The 21,574-nt window shown below is 42.9% G+C and overlaps 1 protein-coding gene across 3 annotated transcripts; it reads left to right on the top strand.

Annotated features, from left to right (window-relative positions):
• Nucleotides 1-263: 263 nt before the first annotated feature.
• On the top strand, nt 264-21,255 carry LOC112254967 (keratin, type II cytoskeletal 8-like). Of its 3 annotated transcripts, XM_042324759.1 has the most exons (10): nt 264-564; nt 4,896-5,475; nt 6,650-6,858; nt 8,016-8,076; nt 8,274-8,369; nt 8,529-8,693; nt 9,306-9,431; nt 11,387-11,607; nt 20,234-20,280; nt 20,431-21,255. In XM_042324759.1, the coding sequence occupies exons 2-10, from the start codon at nt 4,993-4,995 to the stop codon at nt 20,847-20,849; spliced, it is 1,827 nt and encodes a 608-aa protein (XP_042180693.1). In that variant the 5' UTR covers nt 264-564; nt 4,896-4,992; the 3' UTR covers nt 20,850-21,255. The 3 variants fall into 3 exon arrangements, with proteins under 3 accessions (XP_042180693.1, XP_042180694.1, XP_042180692.1); XM_042324758.1 differs by lacking the exon at nt 264-564 and having other exon boundaries at nt 4,666-5,475; XM_042324760.1 differs by lacking the exons at nt 264-564; nt 20,234-20,280; nt 20,431-21,255 and adding an exon at nt 11,849-12,049 and having other exon boundaries at nt 4,664-5,475.
• Nucleotides 21,256-21,574: the final 319 nt, after the last annotated feature.

Here is a 21,574-nt window from a genome sequence, read left to right as displayed (position 1 = left end):
CACACACACACACACACACACACACACACACACACACACACACACACACACACACACACACACACACACACACACACACACACACACACACACACACACACACACCACACCCTTTGTGTCTAACTGTGACAACAGTGTCAGGGTGTTTATAGTAGCATTCCATTGCTTAGGGCTAAATAAACACAAGGCCCCTTCCTTTTGCATGTAAGCACAATAGGCCAGGCTCTTACAAGGACCACATTCTCTTAAAGCTACCAATTAACCGCGGCAGGTAGCCTAGCTGTTCGTGTTGGCCCAGTAACCCAAAGGTTGCAAGTTTGAATAATGAGCTGACTGAGTGAAACATCTGTTGATCTGCCCTTGAGCAAGTCACGTAGCCCTAAAGGCTTCAGGGTTGCTGACAATAATGGCTGATTCCTGGCTGTGACCCCACTCTCTGAGGGTGTCTCACGGAAACAGGACAAACATTTAAAAAACGATTTGACCTCTGTTTTGATCAACCGAATCACATTCTTTCAACCGAAGTACAGGCAGTGTCAACAATAGAAGACGTGAAGCCCGAAGGTAAAGATATATATCGTACTTGATAGAAATGTGAAGGTACAATACTGACAATTTGTACAGGATGTGACTTCCAAATTAATTACAAATTAAAAGCTGAAATGTTTTGAGTCAATAAGTATTCAACCCCTTTGTTATGGCAGGCCTAAATAATAAGTTCAGGGGTAAAAAATGTGCTTAACAAGTCACATAAGATGTATGTGTGCAATAATAGTGTTTAACATGATTTTTGAATGACTTTCTCATCTGTACCCCACACATACAATTATCTGTGAGCTCCCTCAGTCGAGCAGTGAATTTCAAACACAGAGTCGACCACAAAGACCAGGAAGGTTTTTACAATTCCTCACAAAGGGCACCTATTGGCAGATGGGGAAAAAAACAGACATTGAATATCCCTTTGAGCACCACACTTTGGATGGTGAATCAATACACCCAGTCACTACAAAGATACAGCATCCTTCCTAACTCAGTCGCCGGAGAGGAAGGAAAACCATGAGGCCAGTGATGTTATAGAGTTACAGATTGTAGTTACTCCACAATACTAACCTAAATGACAGAGTGAAAAGAAGGAAGCCTGTACAGAATAAACATATTCCAAAACATTTATCCTTTTTGCAACAAGGCACTAAAGTAATACTACAAAATAAATGTGGCAAAGAAATGTACTTTTTGTCTTGAGTACAAAGTACTATGTTTTGAGAAAATCCAATGCAACACATTTCCAAGTTCCACTATCCATATTTTCAAGCATAGTGGTGGCTGCATAATGTTATAGGTATGCTTGTAATCATTAAGTACTGGGTAGTTTTTAAAGATAAAAAATAAATGGAACGGAGCTAAGCACAGGCAAAATCCTAGAGGAAAACCTGGTTCACTCTGGTTTCCAACAGACACACAGAATTCACCTTTCAGCAGGACATAACCTAAAACACAATGCCAAGTCTACAATGGAATTGCTTACCAAGAAGTTAGTGAATGTTCCTGAGTGGCCAAGTTACAGTTTTGACTTACATTTACTTGAGAATCTATGACATGACCTGAAAAGTGTTGCCTAGTAATGATCAACAACCAATTTTACAGAGCTTGACATTAAAAAAAAGAATAAATGGGCAATGCTTGACTTGGGCAGGAGCTCACCAGAGCCGAGTAATCGGAACCTCACATTTTCTACTGCTTGAGCTCCTGTTTCTCTTACAGAACATTAGATCAAAAGTATTTTTTATTTAAACTTTATTTAACTAGGCAAGTCAGTTAAGAACAAATTCTTATTTCAATGACAGCCTAGGAACAGTGGGTTAGCTGCCTGTTCAGGGGCAGAACAACAGATTTGTACCTTGTCAGCTCAGGGGTTTGAACTTGCAACCTTCCAGTTACTAGTCCAACACTCTAACCACTAGGCTACCCTGCCGTGTATTGTGATGCTCCTGCAAATAAATATAAAAGTACCAACACCAAAATGAGTAGCGGCACCTACTGCAGTCCAAGTCAAGCACTGATAACCCGACAAATGTTGCACAATTCAGGTGTGGAAAACCCTTACCGACTCTAAACTCTAAACTCTTACCGACACACAGCTGTAATCGCAGCCAAAGATGATTCTATAAAGTAGTGATTCAGGGATGTGAATACTTTTGTCAATGACATATTTTTATATTGTTTTCACTTTTTCATTATGGGGTATTGTGTGTTGAAAAAAAATGTATATTTTGAACTCAGGCTGTAACCCAACAAAATGTGGAATAAGTCAAGGGGTATGAAAACTTTCTGAAGGCATTCCTACTCAAAGACACTTCCTGCATACGGGCCATGATCTGCCTTTCATGATGCAGGGAAAAGGGTATGTGACCAAGGTGGGCTTGGCATTATATTGAGGAAACTAGAGACAACCACTGTTTGCTATTTTTTCAGCAGATAAGAGAGGAATGTTAATCGATAGCCTATGTGACACTCTCCACACAATAAAGGTGTCTGTGTAAAATATAATTGATCAATGAGAGTTGTTCATTGCAACATATTATACAGTATGTATGACTCACTTTAAGATGTGTTAAGATATGGATTGTGAATTAGGTTTACATTAAAACCCACAACTGTGAGTCATTCAGTCACTATCAACACAGACACGCCATATCTGAGGGTAAAAACCTGCCCCATCTACTTGATGTGGTTTATGTGTCTAGAAGTACTTGCTAACACGTGCAGTCTGTCTGTGGAAGATTCTTTGCTGCTCATTGGTCATATTAAAATACGTCTCTTGATTTTGGGAGAATCTGACTCATGGAATATCTATCCTTGGACTATATTATGGTAGTCCACTTGAGAGTTGAAATAAATGTTGTTTCAAGTCTAACACAGTTCTGGGCATTATGAAGTTCCTTTTTACACATGCAAAATGCTTGCTGCAGCAAGGGACATCGTTAATGGTGACAAACTGTCTCACAGGATGACACCAAGCACTAATTTCATTAGCCATCATCTAACACACCGTAAAAAGTATTGTGCTAGTTCCACTACTATACTTAACTTTTACTGTTTCAAACACTAATACATTAAGTGAAGTATAAAACAATGGCTAAGACTCAACTTAGTTTTATCAAATCCTGAACTGTTATTGTACATGAGATCTACTTCATCTTTCTAATTAGTTACTTTCATTGATCGTGTCTTACTGTTAAACCTGGCTTTATGTATTTCATCGCTTGACATTTTGATCCACTTTAGCAGGAATTGTTGAGCTCATTCCGCTAGCACTAACTGGAGGTCAAGCTGCAAGCATTGTAGCTTGATATATTTGCCTCTGTCAAGCGTGGCGGCATGATCTTACTAAGGATGAGAATGGGTGATCTCATCACTGAACCTCAATTTGTCTGATGGTTTTGATATCCATTCATCATGATCCATTACACCTTACTGAATAACAAACTGTTTGATACAAATATAGAAATGTGCTTTTCGTTCATTAAACATGATTACAATATTGTGTAAAAGTATCGTAAACTAAAAAAAAAAAAATGTACCCACTATCCTCTGAAAACAGAGCCACATGGCAAGTTGTTGGAAGAACTTAAAATTCTTAAGTTGAAACTCAATTTTCATAATATTTCCTAAGTTAAACACAATTTTCCTTGTAGTTGTTTTTACACACAAATAGTTGTTAATATTAAGCATTTATCTTATGCTGAATTAATGTAAAATAACATTTGGGTTGGTTGAACAAGTGAAGTAGAGTAAAGTACTTATTATATTCAAGTAAAGATGAACACTGCATTTTGTATGTAATTATATTTTCAAATATAATTTACTAACCACCTGAATCATGTACAGTGCAGTAGCCCATTCCCAGAGCTGTATGTTTCTGTTCAATACTGTTGGTGTGTTTGACGATGCATAGAATGCAGGGTTGGGTTGGTTAATTTCTAAATGTCATCCGTTACAGTTATTAGTTATCTGTCCAAAATTGTAATCAGAAATGTAACTGATTACCCAAACTCAGTAATGTAATCTGATTACTTTCCCTTTCAGAGGCATTAGAAGAAGACAAAAATGATCCCTCAAACACATTTGGTGTGTCATCATAGTGGTCTCTGACTTGTGGTCAGACTCGCTCAGGTGAAACAAACATAACTTGCACCTTTTTTCAAGGCTGAATTGAATGTCATTGACAAAACAGAAAGGTGTCATAATTAGTTGTTTTTTTAACCAACATAATTTCATAATTTCTCAATTTTAGAGTATTACAAGAAGTACTCTGGTATCGAATTACAATATGTTTGCAGGTAACGTAACTGATTACAGTTGCAGTTTTTTTGTAATCAGATACTCCCCAACCCTGATATAATGCATTCTGCACTGGTCAACTGCATTGACACTTTAACATAAATAAATCATCATAAGAATAGTCAGAATAGCATTATGATAATATCTTATGCTGCAAACAAGGAAAAAATCCATCTAAAGCTTCAATTTTTTTTAACCTTCATTTAACCAGGCAAGTCAGTTAAGAACACATTCTTATTTTCAATGACGGCCTGGGAACAGTGGGTTAACTGCCTGTTCAGGGGCAGAACGACAGAATTGTACCTTGTCAGCTCGGGGGTTTGAACTCACAACCTTCCGGTTACTAGTCCAACACTCTAACCACTAGGCTACCCTGCCACCCCAATGAGACAGGCAATCCCTTTTCTGTAAGTTTTATACTCTCTCAAATTCAATCTGTGTGCTGTAAATATGTAACATGACTCTATTATTTTCCTCCAGCATTCCTCTATTCTGCGCTCATCCCCAATGCACTCTAGCCAATCATAACTCCAATCGGACCCTCCCCTTTCCAGATAAAAAGAGGGCCAGGGAACAGTGAGCTCCATCTACAGAGAGTCTCTCAGTCTCCACAGACCACCTCCTGTAACACTGGCTAAAACGTAAGTTGTCATGTCCACCAGAGCTGTGAAGAGCACCAGCTACTCTGTGAGGCCCTCCTCTGCAGGCCTGGGCTCCCCTCAGAACTTCAGCAGCAGCTCATACTCCGGTGGATATGGCGGTGCCAGACAGAGCTACAGCGTCCGCAGCTCCTACGAGGGCGTTGGCAGCAGCGCCAGGGGCGTTGCAGCAGGTGGTTATAGGGTAGTTGTGGCTGGGGGGTCCGTGCAAAGACGGGGTGTGATGGAGTTTGGGTATATAGGCATGGGTGTTGGCGGTGGTATGGGTGTTGGCGGCGGTATGGGTATGGGGGGTGGTATGGGGGGTGGGACGATGACCTGTACGGGACCCCCTCAAATCACAGCTGTTCAGGTCAACCAGAGCCTGCTGGCACCACTGAACCTGGCAATCGACCCCAACATCCAGGTTGTCCGCACCCATGAGAAGGAGCAGATCAAGACCCTCAACAACCGCTTTGCCTCCTTCATCGATAAGGTCAGTTCCTTATGTGTTCCTATCACAACAGGGTCAAATGCATAGTGCATGCCAAATACTTTCATACACTTGAGCTGAGCTTGATTTAGCTCGTCTGGTACAATGGGGCCAATGGAGTGTTCCCAAAAGTACAATGTCCACCCCTGGTTTGTATTAACTTGGCCTTTGAAGGATGATTTCAGTCATCTGTTTCAGATTTTCAATGTTACCTATAACCATTCCCTTTACCTTCATTTAATAAGCTCCCTGCTTTGGTCAATCATAACTGAATGTACATTGTGTACAAAACATTGTGTACAAAACTGAACGTACATTGCGTACAAAACTATGGAAATAGATTATACTGTACATTTACGACTTATTGCATACTTTTTAGGCAAGCATATAAAAGACAAACTTGGTTATTAACAGAATAAATTGGGATCACCAAACTCCCTCTTACTAAAAAAGGGAGACAGGGTGGACAGAAATTGGGCCAGAGAGAGACCACAAGACGAGGTTAGTTGTATGAATACAGGGTTTGTTGTTCGGAAAACCCTTCTAGAGATTAGTTACTGACTCTTAAGTCCACAAAACAAACTTTCTTCTCAGTAGAAGTTGTAGGCAAATAGGGATTTGTTGTTGGCCAGAAATCCATCTTGTCACAGAGTCCTCTCTTGCTCAATGTGCCATTGTCCCATAGACCTACACAATCAAACAGGAAATGTCATGTTCACTGTCAGATATATCAGCCCATTCATGCACAGGGCTTATCAACGGTCAATTATCTCTATAATGATTACATGCTTCAACCATCCCTTATTGTTTTACCTACCTTAATGGGGCCCATTATTTCTAAAGAACCAAAGAACTCAAGGATCAATGTGCAGGTTAAGCCATAAATCAGTTCTGTTTACCACCAGGTTAACCTTATCTATGTGGGGCATTCTACCCCTCTCCACACCTTAGCGATGCACATCATCCTTCCTTCCTTCCTTCCTTCCTTCCTTCCTTCCTTCCTTCCTTCCTTCCTTCCTTCCTTCCTTCCTTCCTTCCTTCCTTCCCTTCCTTCCTTCCTTCCTTCCTTCCTTCCTTCCTTCCTTCCTTCCTTCCTTCCTTCCTTCCTTCCTTCCTTCCTTCCTTCCTTCACAAGTTTCAGTCAATGGCACTGACCATTTCCCTTTTGTCCCTGCAGGTTCGTTTCTTGGAGCAGCAGAACAAGATGCTGGAGACCAAGTGGAGCCTCCTGCAGGACCAGACCACCACCCGCTCCAACATCGACGCCATGTACAAGGCCTACATCTCCAACCTGCGCAGAGAGCTGGACGGCCTGGGCAACGAGAAGATGAGGTTGGAGTCGGACCTGCACAACATGAAGGATCTGGTGGAAAACTTCAAAACCAAGTGAGTACTTTCTTCATGTTAGAAATTTTTAACTAGGAGGGTTCATTTGCCCTGAAAAGGTCATTATCATTAATCAAATTAAATGTATTTATAAAGCCCTTCTTACATCAGCTGATGTCACAAAGTGCTGTACAGAAACCCAGCCTAAAACTCCAAACAGCAAGCAATGCAAGTGTAGAAGCACGGTGGCTAGGAAAAACTCCCAAAAAGGCCAGAACCTAGGAAGAAACCTAGAGAGGAACCAGGCTATGAGGGATGGCCAGTCCTCTTCTGGCTGTGCCGGGTGGAGATTATAACAGAACATGGCCAAGATGTTCAAATGTTCACAGATGACCAGCAGGGTCAAATAATAATAATCACAGTGGTTGTCAAGGGTGCAACAGGTCAGCACCTCAGGAGTAAATGTCAGTTGACTTTTCATAGCCGAGTATCGCCTCCGCTCCTGCTGTCTCTAGAGAGTTGAAAACAGCAGGTCTGGGACAGGTAGCACGTCCGGTGAACAGGTCAGGGTTCCATAGCCGCAGGCAGAACAGTTGAAACAGGAGCAGCAGCACGGCCAGGTGGACTGGGGACAGCAAGGAGTCATCATCCCAGGTAGTCCTGAGGTATGGTCCTAGGGCTCAGGTCCTCCGAGAGAGAGAAAGAAAGAGAGAAAGAAAGAGAGAAAAAGAGAGAAAGAGAGAATTAGAGAGAGCATACTTAAATTCACACAGGACACCGGATAAGACAGGAGAAATACTCCAGATATAACAGACTGACCCTAGCCCCCTGACACATAAACTACTGCAGCATAAATACTGGAGGCTGAGACAGGAGGGGTCGGGAGACACTGTGGCCCCATCCGACGATACTGACCCTAGCCCCCTGACACATAAACTACTGCAGCATAAATACTGGAGGCTGAGACAGGAGGGGTCGGGAGACACTGTGGGCAGGGCCAAACAGGCAGGATATAAGCATTAGCATTAGCATTCACATGCTAATTTGGGAAAGTGGCGCTACTTTACAAATCTGGGTCTCAAATACAGTATTACAAGAAGCTTTATTTTTGAATGAATTAAAATCTTTAATCCTAAACATCATTTGATTTTAAGCTTGTCAGAAATGTTTCTTGTTTGATTAAAAGGCTTGCTCTATTATCCACTCACCACTCTCAGGTATGAGGATGAGATCAACAAGCGTAACGAGTCTGAAAACAATTTTGTTCTCCTGAAGAAGGTCAGTAGACTGAATCATTCTAGAAGCCCCCCTACATGCATAACTTGCAGTGCATCGTTGCTTTACCACAACATCAACAAATTGGCTGAAGTAGAAAAGCACATTTACTTGCAGGAGCAGTTAGGATTAAGTGCCTTGCTCGGTTACTGGTCCAACCTGCCGCCCTACATGAAACTAGATATGTCCTGCTTTCTCAGGATACAGATTCTGCATACATGATGAAGATGGAGCTGGAGGCCAAGCTGGACTGTCTGACTGATGAGATTGAGTTCCTCAGGAGTATCTATGATATGGTAATGTACCATGTCCATACTGCAATGGGAGAGACTGACAGAAAACATTTGAAGGATTAGCCTATGCTGTCGATTCCATTGGATTTGGAATCAATTGAGTGAAGAGTAGATGCCGGATGAAATCTAAAGGTTTCTCTTCATCCTCTCTTGGTTCTTCAGGAGCTGCGTGAGCTGCAGGGCCAGATCAAGGACACCTCTGTGGTGGTAGAGATGGACAACAGCCGTAACCTGGACATGGACTCCGTTGTCGCTGAAGTGCGCGCCCAGTACGAGGACATCGCCAACCGCAGCAGAGCTGAGGCCGAGACTTGGTACACACAGAAGGTAAGCCCTTTCCCCCGTGAGGCCCCCAGAACACCTCACGCCTTTGTAAACGTTCTGAGATGTAATATTGGCTGTGCTCCTATGTCCATACTTGCATATCACTGAGAATGGATGTCCATTAGAGGATGCTGGTGGGAGGAGTTATAGGGGGATGGGCTCATTGTAAGGGCTGGAATGGAATCATTTGAACTGTATCAAACACATCAAACATATGGAAACCACATACTTGACTCTGTTCCACTAATTTCATTCCAGCATTGCAATGAGCCCGTCCTCCTATAGCTCCTCCCGCCAGCATCCTATGATGTCGAATGCCTACGTGGTATCCTAATGTGGATACTAGAACAACCACCTTAACCATAAAATCTCAAGTTCTATAGTTTGGGGTGACAGTAACCCCAGGGAGGATCTCTGAGGGAGGATAATGTCACTGTGTGAGGTCATGACTAGCTCACCTCCACTACTTCATTATAACTATACATTGTGAAACCTCTCTCGATTACCATAGCAATTGTGGTAACAAAGGCTATTTCTACCATCTCAGGTATCTGCTAGCTAAATTACATGGACTTCACTGTTTTGTTATGTCTCTATGTGTTGTCTCTGTAACAGTATGAACAGATGCAGGTGTCAGCCAGAAAGTATGGGGATGACCTGAAAAACACTAAGGCAGAGATCGCAGATATGAACCGTAAAATCATGAGATATCAGTCTGAAATTGACATGATGAAGGGTCAGGTGAGTGTCTCATACTGCATGCCTCTTAGTCAATATGTAACAGAAGTGCCATTTTATCTAACACCCCTAGCGTGAATTATAGGTAGACCTATTATGATTTTTCAACGCCGATACCGATACCGATTATTGGTTTTTATTGGAGGACCAAAAAAGCCGATACCGATTAATCGGACGATTTCAATTTTTTAAATTTGTAATAATGACAATTACAACAATACTGAATGAACACTTATTTTAACTTAATATAATACATCAATGAAAAATCAATTTAAAAAACAAAGTGTTGGAGAAGAAAGTAAAGTGCAATATGTGCCATGTAAAAAAGCTAACGTTTGAGTTCCTTGCTCAGAAAATGAGAACATATGAAAGTTGGTGGTTCCTTTTAACATGAGACTTCAATATTCCAAGGTAAGAGGTAAGAGGTTGTAGTTAATATAGTATTTATAGGACTATTTCTCTCTATACCATTTGTATTTCATATACCTTTGACTATTGGATGTTCTTATAGGCACTATAGTATTGCCAGTGTAACAGTATAGCTTCCGTCCCTCTCCTCGCCCCTACCTGGGCGGCTCGAACCAGGAACACATCGACAACAGCCACACCCGAAGCATCGTTACCCATCGCTCCACAAAAGCCAGGGCCCTTGCAGAGCAAGGGGAATAACTACTCCAAGTCTCAGAGCGAGTGACGTTTGAAACGCTATTAGCGCACACCCAGCTAACTAGCTAGCAATTTCACATCGGTTACACCAGCCCTTAGGCTGATAGGCTTGAAGTCATAAACAGCGCTGTGCTTGCTAAGAGCTGCTGGAAAAACGCACTAAAGTTCTGTTTGAATGAATGCTTACGAGCCTGCTGCTGCCTACCATCGCTTAGTCAGACTGCTCTATCAAATCATAGACTTAATTATAATATAACAACACATAGAAATACGAGCCTTAGGTCATTAATATGGTCGAATCCGGAAACTATCATTTCGAAAAAAAGACATTTATTATTTCAGTGAAATACGGAACCGTTCTGTATTTTATCTAACGGGTGGCATCCCTAAGTCTAAATATTCTTGTTACATTGCACAACCTTCAATGTTATGTCATAATTACGTACAATTCTGGCAAATTAGTTCGCAATGAGCCAGGCAGCCCAAACTGTTGCATATACCCTGACTCTGTGTGCAATGAACGCAAAAGAAGTGACACAATTTCACCTGGTTAATATTGCCTGCTAACCGGGATTTCTTTTAGATAAATATGCAGGTTTAAAAATATATACTTCTGTGTATTGATTTAAAAAAAGGCATTGGTGTTTATGGTTAGGTACAGTCGTCCAACGTTTGTGCTTTTTTCGCAAATGCGCTTTTGTTAAATCATCCCCTAGAGTTGCTTCGATTATATGCAATGCAGGACACGCTAGATAAACTAGTAATATCATCAACCATGTGCAGTTAACTAGCGATTATGATTGATTGATTGTTTTTTATAAGATAAGTTTAATGCTAGCTAGCAACTTACCTTGGCTTCTACTGCATTTGCGTAACAGACAGTCTCCTTGTGGAGTGCAACGAGAGGCAGGTGGTTATTGCGCTGGACTAGTTAACTGTAAAGTTGCAAGATTGTATCCCCCGAGCTGACACGGTGAAAATCTGTCCTACTGCCCCTGAACAAAGCAGTTAACCCACTGTTCCTAGGCCGTCATTGAAAATAAGAATGTGTTCTTAATTAACTGACTTGCCTAGTTAAATAAAGGTATACATTTATTTTTATTTTTTAAATCTGTGCCCAAAAATACCGATTTCCGATTGTTATGAAAACTTGAAATCGTCCCTAATTAATCGGCCATTTCGATTAATCGGTCGACCTCCAGCGTGGATAGACTGTCTCTCCTATTCAGCGGTAGGATCAACAACATTTACAAATAGGAACACAACTAAAAATATGATTTATCTGACAATAGCGCACCCACCTGGAGAACCAGATTGCTAAGGCAGAGGAGCGTGGTGAGCTGGCGGTGAAGGACGCCAGGCTTCGCATCAACGATCTCGAGGTGGCCCTGCAGAGAGCCAAACAGGACATGACCATGCAAGTCCGCCAGTACCAGGAGCTGATGAATGTCAAGCTGGCCCTGGACATTGAGATCGCCACCTACAGGAAGCTGCTGGAGGGAGAGGAGAGCAGGTAGGAACCGTGAGCCCTGCACAAATGAAGTGGCTGCCTTCCCTCTTTCCCTCAGATCTGATCTGAGTTAGGCTTTCATGTAACGTTCTTTTAGATTAGTGAGTAGTCACAGGAAGTAAGGAGGATAGCATTCCCACATGAGAGCATTAAGACATGGTGTTGAATGACCTGACTCTAGCATTAGGAGAATTTGATGATGACCAATGAGTTAATTTTCTCACTGATAATATCCCTTCCACAGAAAGGAATGAATAGAATGGACATCCCCATTCAAGTCAATGATGTCAATGATGGCATAATGGGTGGACTGGCAGCAATTTTGAGTGTACCCAGGCCAGGAAGTAAAAGCAAGAAGTTTACCCTTCAATAAGTGCTGTGATTTGTTGAGTCAACTCAACTGACATTACAAAAAATACACAGTAGAGGTGCGTGGGTAAAATCAGTGGGGAATCCAAGCCAGGAGAAAAAATATATATTAAAACCTGTGTTGTGATAATTGCATTGTTTGCTCTATAACCTGTTAGTTCAGATGCCTTGCAACTGTGATATATAGGTCTAAGACCAAGACAATAAAAAGACAGTGGCAGAGTAAATTAAACGACACATTTGTTTCATTACGAAACCGGAGAGCAAGATCTGTCTGGTGAAGTCCACAAAACATATTGCATGAGCTGGACAGGAGGGGGAGCCAAAGCGAAGGCTGGTGTGACAGTAACAACAGTTACATGACCTACAGTCAAGCAAGGTAATGTTTAGAACATTTTCGGACTACTAAACAACTATTGATTGAGAACCACGGAGAGATACCGCAAGTCATAAAGAAAACATGCGCTGCCTCCACTATTCCAGCACCATTTCAACTTCAACATTTCAACATCATATACAGGGCCTTGCAAAAGTATTCATCCCCCTTGGTGTTTTTCCCATTTGTTTGCATTACAACCTGTAATTTAAATGGATTTTTATTTGGATTTCATGTAATGGACATACACAAAATAGTCAAAATTGGTGAAGTGAAATTAAAAAAATATGTTGTTTAAAAAATACAAATCTGAAAAGTGGTGCATGCATATGTAAATCAAATCAAATCAAATTTTATTTGTCACATACACATGGTTAGCAGATGTTAATGCGAGTGTAGCGAAATGCTTGTGCTTCTAGTTCCGACAATGCAGTAATAACGAGCAAGTAATCTAACTAACAATTCCAAAAAAACTATTGTCATACACAGTGTAAGGGGATAAAGAATATGTACATAAGGATATATGAATGAGTGATGGTACAGAGCAGCATAGGCAAGATAGAGTAGATGATATCGAGTACAGTATATACATATGAGATGTATGTAAACCAAGTGGCATAGTTAAAGTGGCCAGTGATACATGTATTACATAAGGATGCAGTCGATGATATAGAGTACAGTATCAACGTATGCATATGAGATGAACAATGTAGGGTAAGTAACATTATATAAGGTAGCATTGTTTAAAGTGGCTAGTGATATATTTACATCATTTCCCATCAATTCCCATGATTAAAGTGGCTGGAGTAGAGTCAGTGTCATTGACAGTGTGTTGGCAGTAGCCACTCAATGTTAGTGGTGGCTGTTTAACAGTCTGATGGCCTTGAGATAGAAGCTGTTTTTCAGTCTCTCGGTCCCAGCTTTGATGCACCTGTACTGACCTCGCCTTCTGGATGGCAGCGGGGTGAACAGGCAGTGGCTCGGGTGGTTGATGTCCTTGATGATCTTTATGGCCTTCCTGTAGCATCGGGTGGTGTAGGTGTCCTGGAGGGCAGGTAGTTTGCCCCCGGTGATGCGTTGTGCAGACCTCACTACCCTCTGGAGAGCCTTACGGTTGAGGGCGGTGCAGTTGCCATACCAGGCGGTGATACAGCCCGCCAGGATGCTCTCGATTGTGCATCTGTAGAAGTTTGTGAGTGCTTTTGGTGACAAGCCGAATTTCTTCAGCCTCCTGAGGTTGAAGAGGCGCTGCTGCGCCTTCCTCACGATGCTGTCTGTGTGAGTGGACCAATTCAGTTTGTCTGTGATGTGTATGCCGAGGAACTTAAAACTTGCTACCCTCTCCACTACTGTTCCATCGATGTGGATGGGGGTGTTCCCTCTGCTGTTTCCTGAAGTCCACAATCATCTCCTTAGTTTTGTTGACGTTGAGTGTGAGGTTATTTTCCTGACACCACACTCCGAGGGCCCTCACCTCCTCCCTGTAGGCCGTCTCGTCGTTGTTGGTAATCAAGCCTACCACTGTTGTGTCGTCCGCAAACTTGATGATTGAGTTGGAGGCGTGCATGGCCACGCAGTCGTGGGTGAACAGGGAGTACAGGAGAGGGCTCAGAACGCACCCTTGTGGGGCCCAAGTGTTGAGGATCAGCGGGGAGGAGATGTTGTTGCCTACCCTCACCACCTGGGGGCGGCCCGTCAGGAAGTCCAGTACCCAGTTGCACAGGGCGGGGTCGAGACCCAGGGTCTCGAGCTTGATGACGAGCTTGGAGGGTACTATGGTGTTGAATGCCGAGCTGTAGTCGATGAACAGCATTCTCACATAGGTATTCCTCTTGTCCAGATGGGTTAGGGCAGTGTGCAGTGTGGTTGAGATTGCATCGTCTGTGGACCTATTTGGGCGGTAAGCAAATTGGAGTGGGTCAAGGGTGTCAGGTAGGGTGGAGGTGATATGGTCCTTGACTAGTCTCTCAAAGCACTTCATGATGACGGATGTGAGTGCTACGGGGCGGTAGTCGTTTAGCTCAGTTACCTTAGCTTTCTTGGGAACAGGAACAATGGTGGCCCTCTTGAAGCATGTGGGAACAGCAGACTGGTATAGGGATTGATTGAATATGTCCGTAAACACACCGGCCAGCTGGTCTGCGCATGATCTGAGGGCGCGGCTGGGGATGCCGTCTGGGCCTGCAGCCTTGCGAGGGTTAACACGTTTAAATGTCTTACTCACTTCGGCTGCAGTGAAGGAGAGACTGCATGTTTCCGTTGCAGGCCGTGTCAGTGGCACTGTATTGTCCTCAAAGCGGGCAAAAAGTTATTTAGTCTGCCTGGGAGCAAGACATCCTGGTCCGTGACTGGGCTGGGTTTCTTCCTGTAGTCCGTGATTGACTGTAGACCCTGCCACATACCTCTTGTGTCTGAGCCGTTGAATTGAGATTCTACTTTGTCTCTGTACTGGCGCTTAGCTTGTTTGATAGCCTTGCGGAGGGAATAGCTGCACTGTTTGTATTCAGTCATGTTACCAGACACCTTGCCCTGATTAAAAGCAGTGGTTCGTGCCTTCAGTTTCACACGAATGCTGCCATCAATCCACGGTTTCTGGTTAGGGAATGTTTTAATCGTTGCTATGGGAACGACATCTTCAACGCACGTTCTAATGAACTCGCACACCGTATCAGCGTATTCGTCAATGTTGTTGTCTGACGCAATACGAAACATCTCCCAGTCCACGTGATGGAAGCAGTCTTGGAGTGTGGAGTCAGCTTGGTCGGACCAGCGTTGGACAGACCTCAGCGTGGGAGCTTCTTGTTTTAGTTTCTGTCTGTAGGCAGGGATCAACAAAATGGAGTCGTGGTCAGCTTTTCCGAAAGGGGGCGGGGCAGGGCCTTATATGCGTCGCGGAAGTTAGAGTAACAATGATCCAGGGTCTTTCCACCCCTGGTTGCGCAATCGATATGCTGATAAAATTTAGGGAGTCTTGTTTTCAGATTAGCCTTGTTAAAATCCCCAGCTACAATGAATGCAGCCTCCGGATAAATCGTTTCCAGTTTGCAGAGAGTTAAATAAAGTTCGTTCAGAGCCATCGATGTGTCTGCATGGGGGGGGATATATACGGCTGTGATTATAATCGAAGAGAATTCTCTTGGTAGATAATGCGGTCTACATTTGATTGTGAGGAATTCTAAATCAGGTGAACAGAAGGATTTGAGTTCCTGTATGTTTCTTTCATCACACCATGTCACGTTGGCCATAAGGCATACGCCCCCGCCCGTCTTCTTACCAGAAAGATGTTTGTTTCTGTCGGCGCGATGCGTGGAGAAACCCGTTGGCTGCACCGCTTCGGATTGCGTCTCTCCAGTTAGCCATGTTTCCGTGAAGCAGAGAACGTTACAGTCTCTGATGTCCCTCTGGAATGCTACCCTTGCTCGGATTTCATCAACCTTGTTGTCAAGAGACTGGACATTGGCAAGAAGAATGCTAGGGAGTGGTGCACGATGTGCCCGTCTCCGGAGTCTGACCAGAAGACCGCTTCGTTTCCCTCTTTTCGGAGTCGTTTTTTTTTTTGGTCGCTGCATGTAATCCACTCGGTTACACTGGTTGTAAGGCAGAACACAGGATCCGCATCGCGAAAAACATATTCTTGGTCGTACTGATGGTGAGTTGACGCTGATCTTATATTCAGTAGTTCTTCTCGGCTGTATGTAAAGAAACCTAAGATGACCTGGGGTACTAGTGTAAGAAATAACACGTAAAAAAAAAAAAAAAAAAAAACTGCATAGTTTCCTAGGAACGCGAAGCGAGGCGGCCATCTCTGTCGGCGCCGGAAGTACGATGTATTCACCCCCTTTGCTATGAAGCCCCCAAATAAGATCTGGTTCAACCAATTACCTTCAGAAGTCACATCATTAGTTAAATGAAGTCAACCTGTGTGCAATCTAAGTGTCACATGATCTGCTCTGAAAGGCCCCAGAGTCTGCAACACCACTAAGCAAGGGGCACCAGCAAGCAAGCGGTACCATGAAGACCAAGGAGCTCTCCAAACAGGTCAGGGACAAAGTTGTGGAGAAGTACAGATCACTGTTGGCTTATAAAAAAATATTAGAAACTTTGAACATCCCACAGAGACCCCAAAATCCATTATTAAAACATTGAAAGAATATGGCACTACAAACCTGCCAAAAGGGGGCCGCCCACCAAAACTGACAGACCAGACAAGGAGGGCATTAATCAGAGAGGCAACAAAGAGACCAAATATAACTCTGAAGGAGCTGCAAGGCTCCACAGTGGAGTTTGGAGTATCTGTCCATAGGACCACTTAAAGCCGTACACTTCACAGAGCTGGGCTTAATGGAAGAGTGGCCAGAAAAAAAGCCATTGCTTAAAGAAAAAAATAAACAAGCACGTTTGATGTTCACCAAAAGGCATGTGGGAGACTCCCAAAACATATGGAAGAAGGTACTCTGGTCAGATGAGACTAAAATGTAGCTTTTTGACTATCAAGGAAAACACTGTCTGGCGCAAACCCAACACCTCTCATCACATCGAGAACACCATCCCCACAGTGAAGCATGTACCACCACGCAGTATCATGCTGGGGGATGTTTTCATCGGCAAGGACTGGGAAACTGGTCAGAATCAAAGGAATGATGGATAGCGCTAAATACAGGGACATACCAGATGGAAACCTGTTTCAGTCTTCCAGAGATTTGAGACTAGGATGGAGGTTCACTTTCCAGCAGGACAATGACCCTAAGCACACTGCCAAAGGAACACTTGAGTGGTTTAAGGGGAAACATTGAACTGCCTTGGAATGGCCTAGTCAAAGCCCAGACCTCAATCCAATTGAGAATCTGTGGTATGACTAAAAGATTGCTGTACACCAGCGGAACCCATCCAACTTGAAGGAGCTGGAGCAGTTTTGCCTTGAAGAATGGGCAGAAATCCCAATGGCTAGATGAATAGTTATGCACACTCAAGTTTTCAGTTTTTTTGTCTTGTCTTTTCTGTTTCACAAGAAAAAATATTTTTAATCTTCAAAGTGGTAGGCATGTTGTATAAATCAAATGATACAAACCCCCCAAAATCCATTTTAATTCCAGGTTGTAAGGCAACAACATAGGAGCCAAAGGGGGTGAATACTTTCGCAAGCCACTGTAATCCCTATGCTTAGTCAAATACAGTGACATCTAAAATATACCCAAAATTATTTATTCCAACGTAAGCTAAACATGATGTGGCTGTCCATGCTACTGATTTCTCTCTCTCTCTCTGTGTGTGTGTGTGCAAATAGAAAAAAAACATTTTGACTCACCAAACTTGTAGGGAAACACCAATGCCATCCTGTTCTTTCATATTGCCTAAACGGTCTCTGACTCTGTCATACTGTATACACCTTTAGTTTTTGTTGGCCTAGGCTACCTGGCTAAGATGCTTGCTGGCTAGCATAACTTCCATTCATTGGCAACGATGCGCCAGGCCAGCTAGTAAACATCAGTATACTACATCTAGCTACATGTGGAACTTCCATCCTCTCAGGCCAGAGGCACAATGTATTCATTTATGGTTGGATCAGAATCACATTTATAATAATTTGCCAGTGCAGAGAATTGAAGTTAAACCACAAGTCCAAATCCCTATCTCCATCCATAGCTAATTTAGGAAGGAGACGATTTTTACTAGCCACCAGATGACAGGACACAACAAGATGATGGAATATTTTTTTTTTTCTGTCAATTATGTTTGGCTTTGAAGCCAAACCCAAACTGGCTTCCCTTAACACTTTTTTTGTGCGTTAGGACCATTGGCTATTATTTAATATATATATTTTTTTATCAAGGGAGGCCAAACGCTCACTGGCTTCCCTTACATTCAATCAAAGAGTGATTCAATGCTACGGGCTGGAACAATGTCATACTCTTTTTGACCAGACAACATCAGATAGATGGGCTACAAATACTAAGACAGAGGGGCGCTGTTTCATTAACTTGTATTCTTTCTCCGATACATTAAGACTCTTGTGAATTGAAGTAAATTTATGAAACACAGAGACGAAAGATACATTTTTGTGTTTTTTTCTTTTTTTCTTTGTGCATATTTGGGGGAAGCTTGGCTTCCCTTGGCATCCACGAATACACACCCCTGAAAATACATTTAATTGCATGAGCCACATCAGTTAGCATAATTTAATGAGCAAGTCTTCACGACCCAATTCTACATCTAGTTAACGTGTTTTGTTGTTGAAATTAGAAATGTGAAAATTAGCTAGTGTTAGCTAGCTAGTGTCTGCTTGCAAAATGAATTCATATGAAACAAAAGGCAGGGATGCTAACAATGCTGAAATGCTTACTGTGAAATGCTTGCTTACGAACCCTCCCAACAATGCAGTTTAAAAATAAATTAGTAACACAACTTGCCCAGTTAAATAAAATAAAAAGAGGAAAAAAATAAATATACAAGAATGGAGCTATATACAGGGAGTACCAGTACCAGATCAAATGTGCAGAGGTACAAGGTGTTTGAGCTAGATATGTACAGGAAGGCAGGGTAAAGTGACTAGGCATCAGGATAAATAACGATAATAGTAAAATAAAGAACAGAGTTGCTACAGCAACTGATGAGTGTAAAAGTGTGTGTGTGTGTAAGTATGTGTGTTTGTGTTGCGTTGGTATGTTTGTGTGTGTTATGAGTGTGTGTGTGTGTGTGTATGTAGTGTATGTGAATATGTGTGGGTTTTATGTGGGAGTGTCAATGTAGTGTGTGTGAATGAGTGTGTATACGGTGTGTATATACTGTAGAGTCTAGTGAGTGTGCATAGGGTCAGCGCAAGATAGAGTCAGTGCAGATAATTTGGGTACCATTAATTGACTATTTAGCAGTCTGGCTATTTAGCAGTCTTATGGCTTGGGGGTAGAAGCTGTCTAGGAGTCTGTTGGTCTGAGAGCCGATGGACGGTAGCAGAGTGAACAGTCTATGGCCTGGGTGGCTGGAGTCTTTGGCAGTTTTTCTCAAAAATGTTGGGCCTTCCTTTGATACAGCCTGATATATAGAGGTCCTGGATGGCAGGGAGTGATTAGTTCTGCCGTGATTAGTGTGCTGAGTTCTACAACACAGCTCATTACTCTCTGCGCCGTTATCACTTTGGCCAAATGTTACAAAGTAGTGAGGCACAGTGCCAGCTGTCGGAATCAGATAAATGCTGATTTCTGAGAACAGTCCCATAACTTTGGTGATTTACAACTTTATCAACAAGCTAGCAAACTATCTACCATAAACAAGCTTGCACTAGGCTGCTAGCTGGAGCATGGTTTGCCGCAGTAGCCAGTGTGTCATAGAGAGCGGAGGGATTTTTGAAATCAGGAACTAGTGTTAGGCAGATGAGCAAAATCTAGATTTTTTAAATTGTGTTCAACGTCCTACATAAAAGATTGGTCGATCGACGAGCGTCACGTAGGAGTGACACAATCTGACATAAGACAACGTGGTGTATCCATGAGTCTACCACTACCAGTCAAATTGCCACGGTTAGAGCTTCTGGGTTAGAGGTTCTGTGTTAGAGCTTCAGGTTTAGAGCTTCAGGGTTAGAGCTTCTGGGTTAGAGCTTCTGGGTTAGAGCTACAGGTTTAGAGCTTCAGGTGTAGAGCTTCAGGTGTAGAGCTTCTGGGTTAGAGCTTCAGGGTTAGAGCATCTGGGTTAGAGTTTCTGGGTTAGAGCTTCTGGTTTAGAGCTTCTGGGTTAGAGCTTCTGGGTTAGAGCTTCTGGGTTAGAGCTTCTGGGTTAGAGCATCTGGGTTAGAGTTTCAGGGTTAGGAGCTTCAGGGTTAGATCTTCCAAGCCTGTTCTATTCCTTCTACTTCTATGATCCCTTCTCTTTACTCTCCACTTCTTTACCCAGGCTGGTGACTGGAATCAAGTCGGTCAGCATCTCCAAACAGTCTTCTTGTAAGTGAATGTCCTCTCACTCCACAGCTATTCTGTTTCACTTAATGCTTAGTAGTTATTGTACATCGCACTGGTCAAATAACTGAGATAAATAAATAACACGAGTCCATGTTCACTTCAATGACCCGAAATGTTAATTTCCACTTCCAGCAATGAACTACAACTCTTACCGCCTGGAGAGCAGTCACACCACTAGCTACGTCCGGGGCTCAATAGGCGGATGCAAGAGCAGCAGAACTTACATCAGTGGCCATGAGAACAGCCATGTAGGCCACAGTTTTGACCTGCCTGGCAGTATCATCCTGGGAGCCACCAATGGTATCCAGGTCTCTACCAGAAGAGACGTGGATGCCAGCATCAGCCTGGGAGGTAGCAAAGGCACCAGCAAAGATGTGGATTCCAGCATCAGCCAGGGAGGCAGCAAAGGCACCAGCAGAGATGTGGATTCCAGCATCACCCTGGGAGGCAGCAAAGGCACCAGCAGAGATGTGGATTCCAGCATCACCCTGGGAGGCAGCAAAGGCACCAGCAGAGGCATGGATTCCACTGTCACCCGAGGTGATGAATGAGGAGACTTCGTCATCACAGGCGACCATGGAATTTGTCTATTCTTTCTGTAACAGATTTGTGCTTCCACAACCTACTTTTCAGCCTTCCACTCACATTCATTTGACTTTTCTAGCCAGGTTAGTACATCATTTACCTGCCAAACAGTGACCTTTCAAACAGGCTAATTAGATCCACCTGGAATCACAGGCAGTCTAACTGTAACTTAATTTTCCTACCCACAAATGGTCCGGTTTAAAGTGGTAAATGTGAAGGGTTATGTATTCCTGAAGGCCCCTGAAAGTCGACCCCTTATGTCTATTTGTTGTGACTCACCTGAGTCACCAGCAGGTGCCATTGTAGCAGATGTTTTTCTCTCTGCTTGCTCAGAGACCCATTAAAGCACTAGGAGAACAAACAACCTCTTAATGTGTATGTGATGTGTGACATATTTCCTCCATTGAGTCATTTGATGAGAGGATGCTGTTATCCTTATGCCAAACCCCACCAAAAGGGAAATGTATGAAATGTGTATATGCAGGACCGGCTCCAGGCATAACCAACATAAGCGGTGACTTAGGGGGCCCCTGTCCCCCCAAAAAGGGAACTCATTATTGAGAGTAAGAATAGTACACCAGATGTGATTTTGAAAAAGAAGAAAAAAACAAGAGAAAAACAACAGTTTTTCTCTTGTTATGTCAGTCCCTCAGTTAGCTGACAATTTGCAATGTACATGTTTGGATAGTCT

Source organism: Oncorhynchus tshawytscha, linkage group LG07 (genome assembly GCF_018296145.1).
Source record: "Oncorhynchus tshawytscha isolate Ot180627B linkage group LG07, Otsh_v2.0, whole genome shotgun sequence".
NCBI classification, from domain to species: domain Eukaryota; kingdom Metazoa; phylum Chordata; class Actinopteri; order Salmoniformes; family Salmonidae; genus Oncorhynchus; species Oncorhynchus tshawytscha.
The sequence above is the reverse complement of the archived record's forward strand: the minus strand, read 5'-3'. Positions and strand labels throughout refer to the sequence as shown.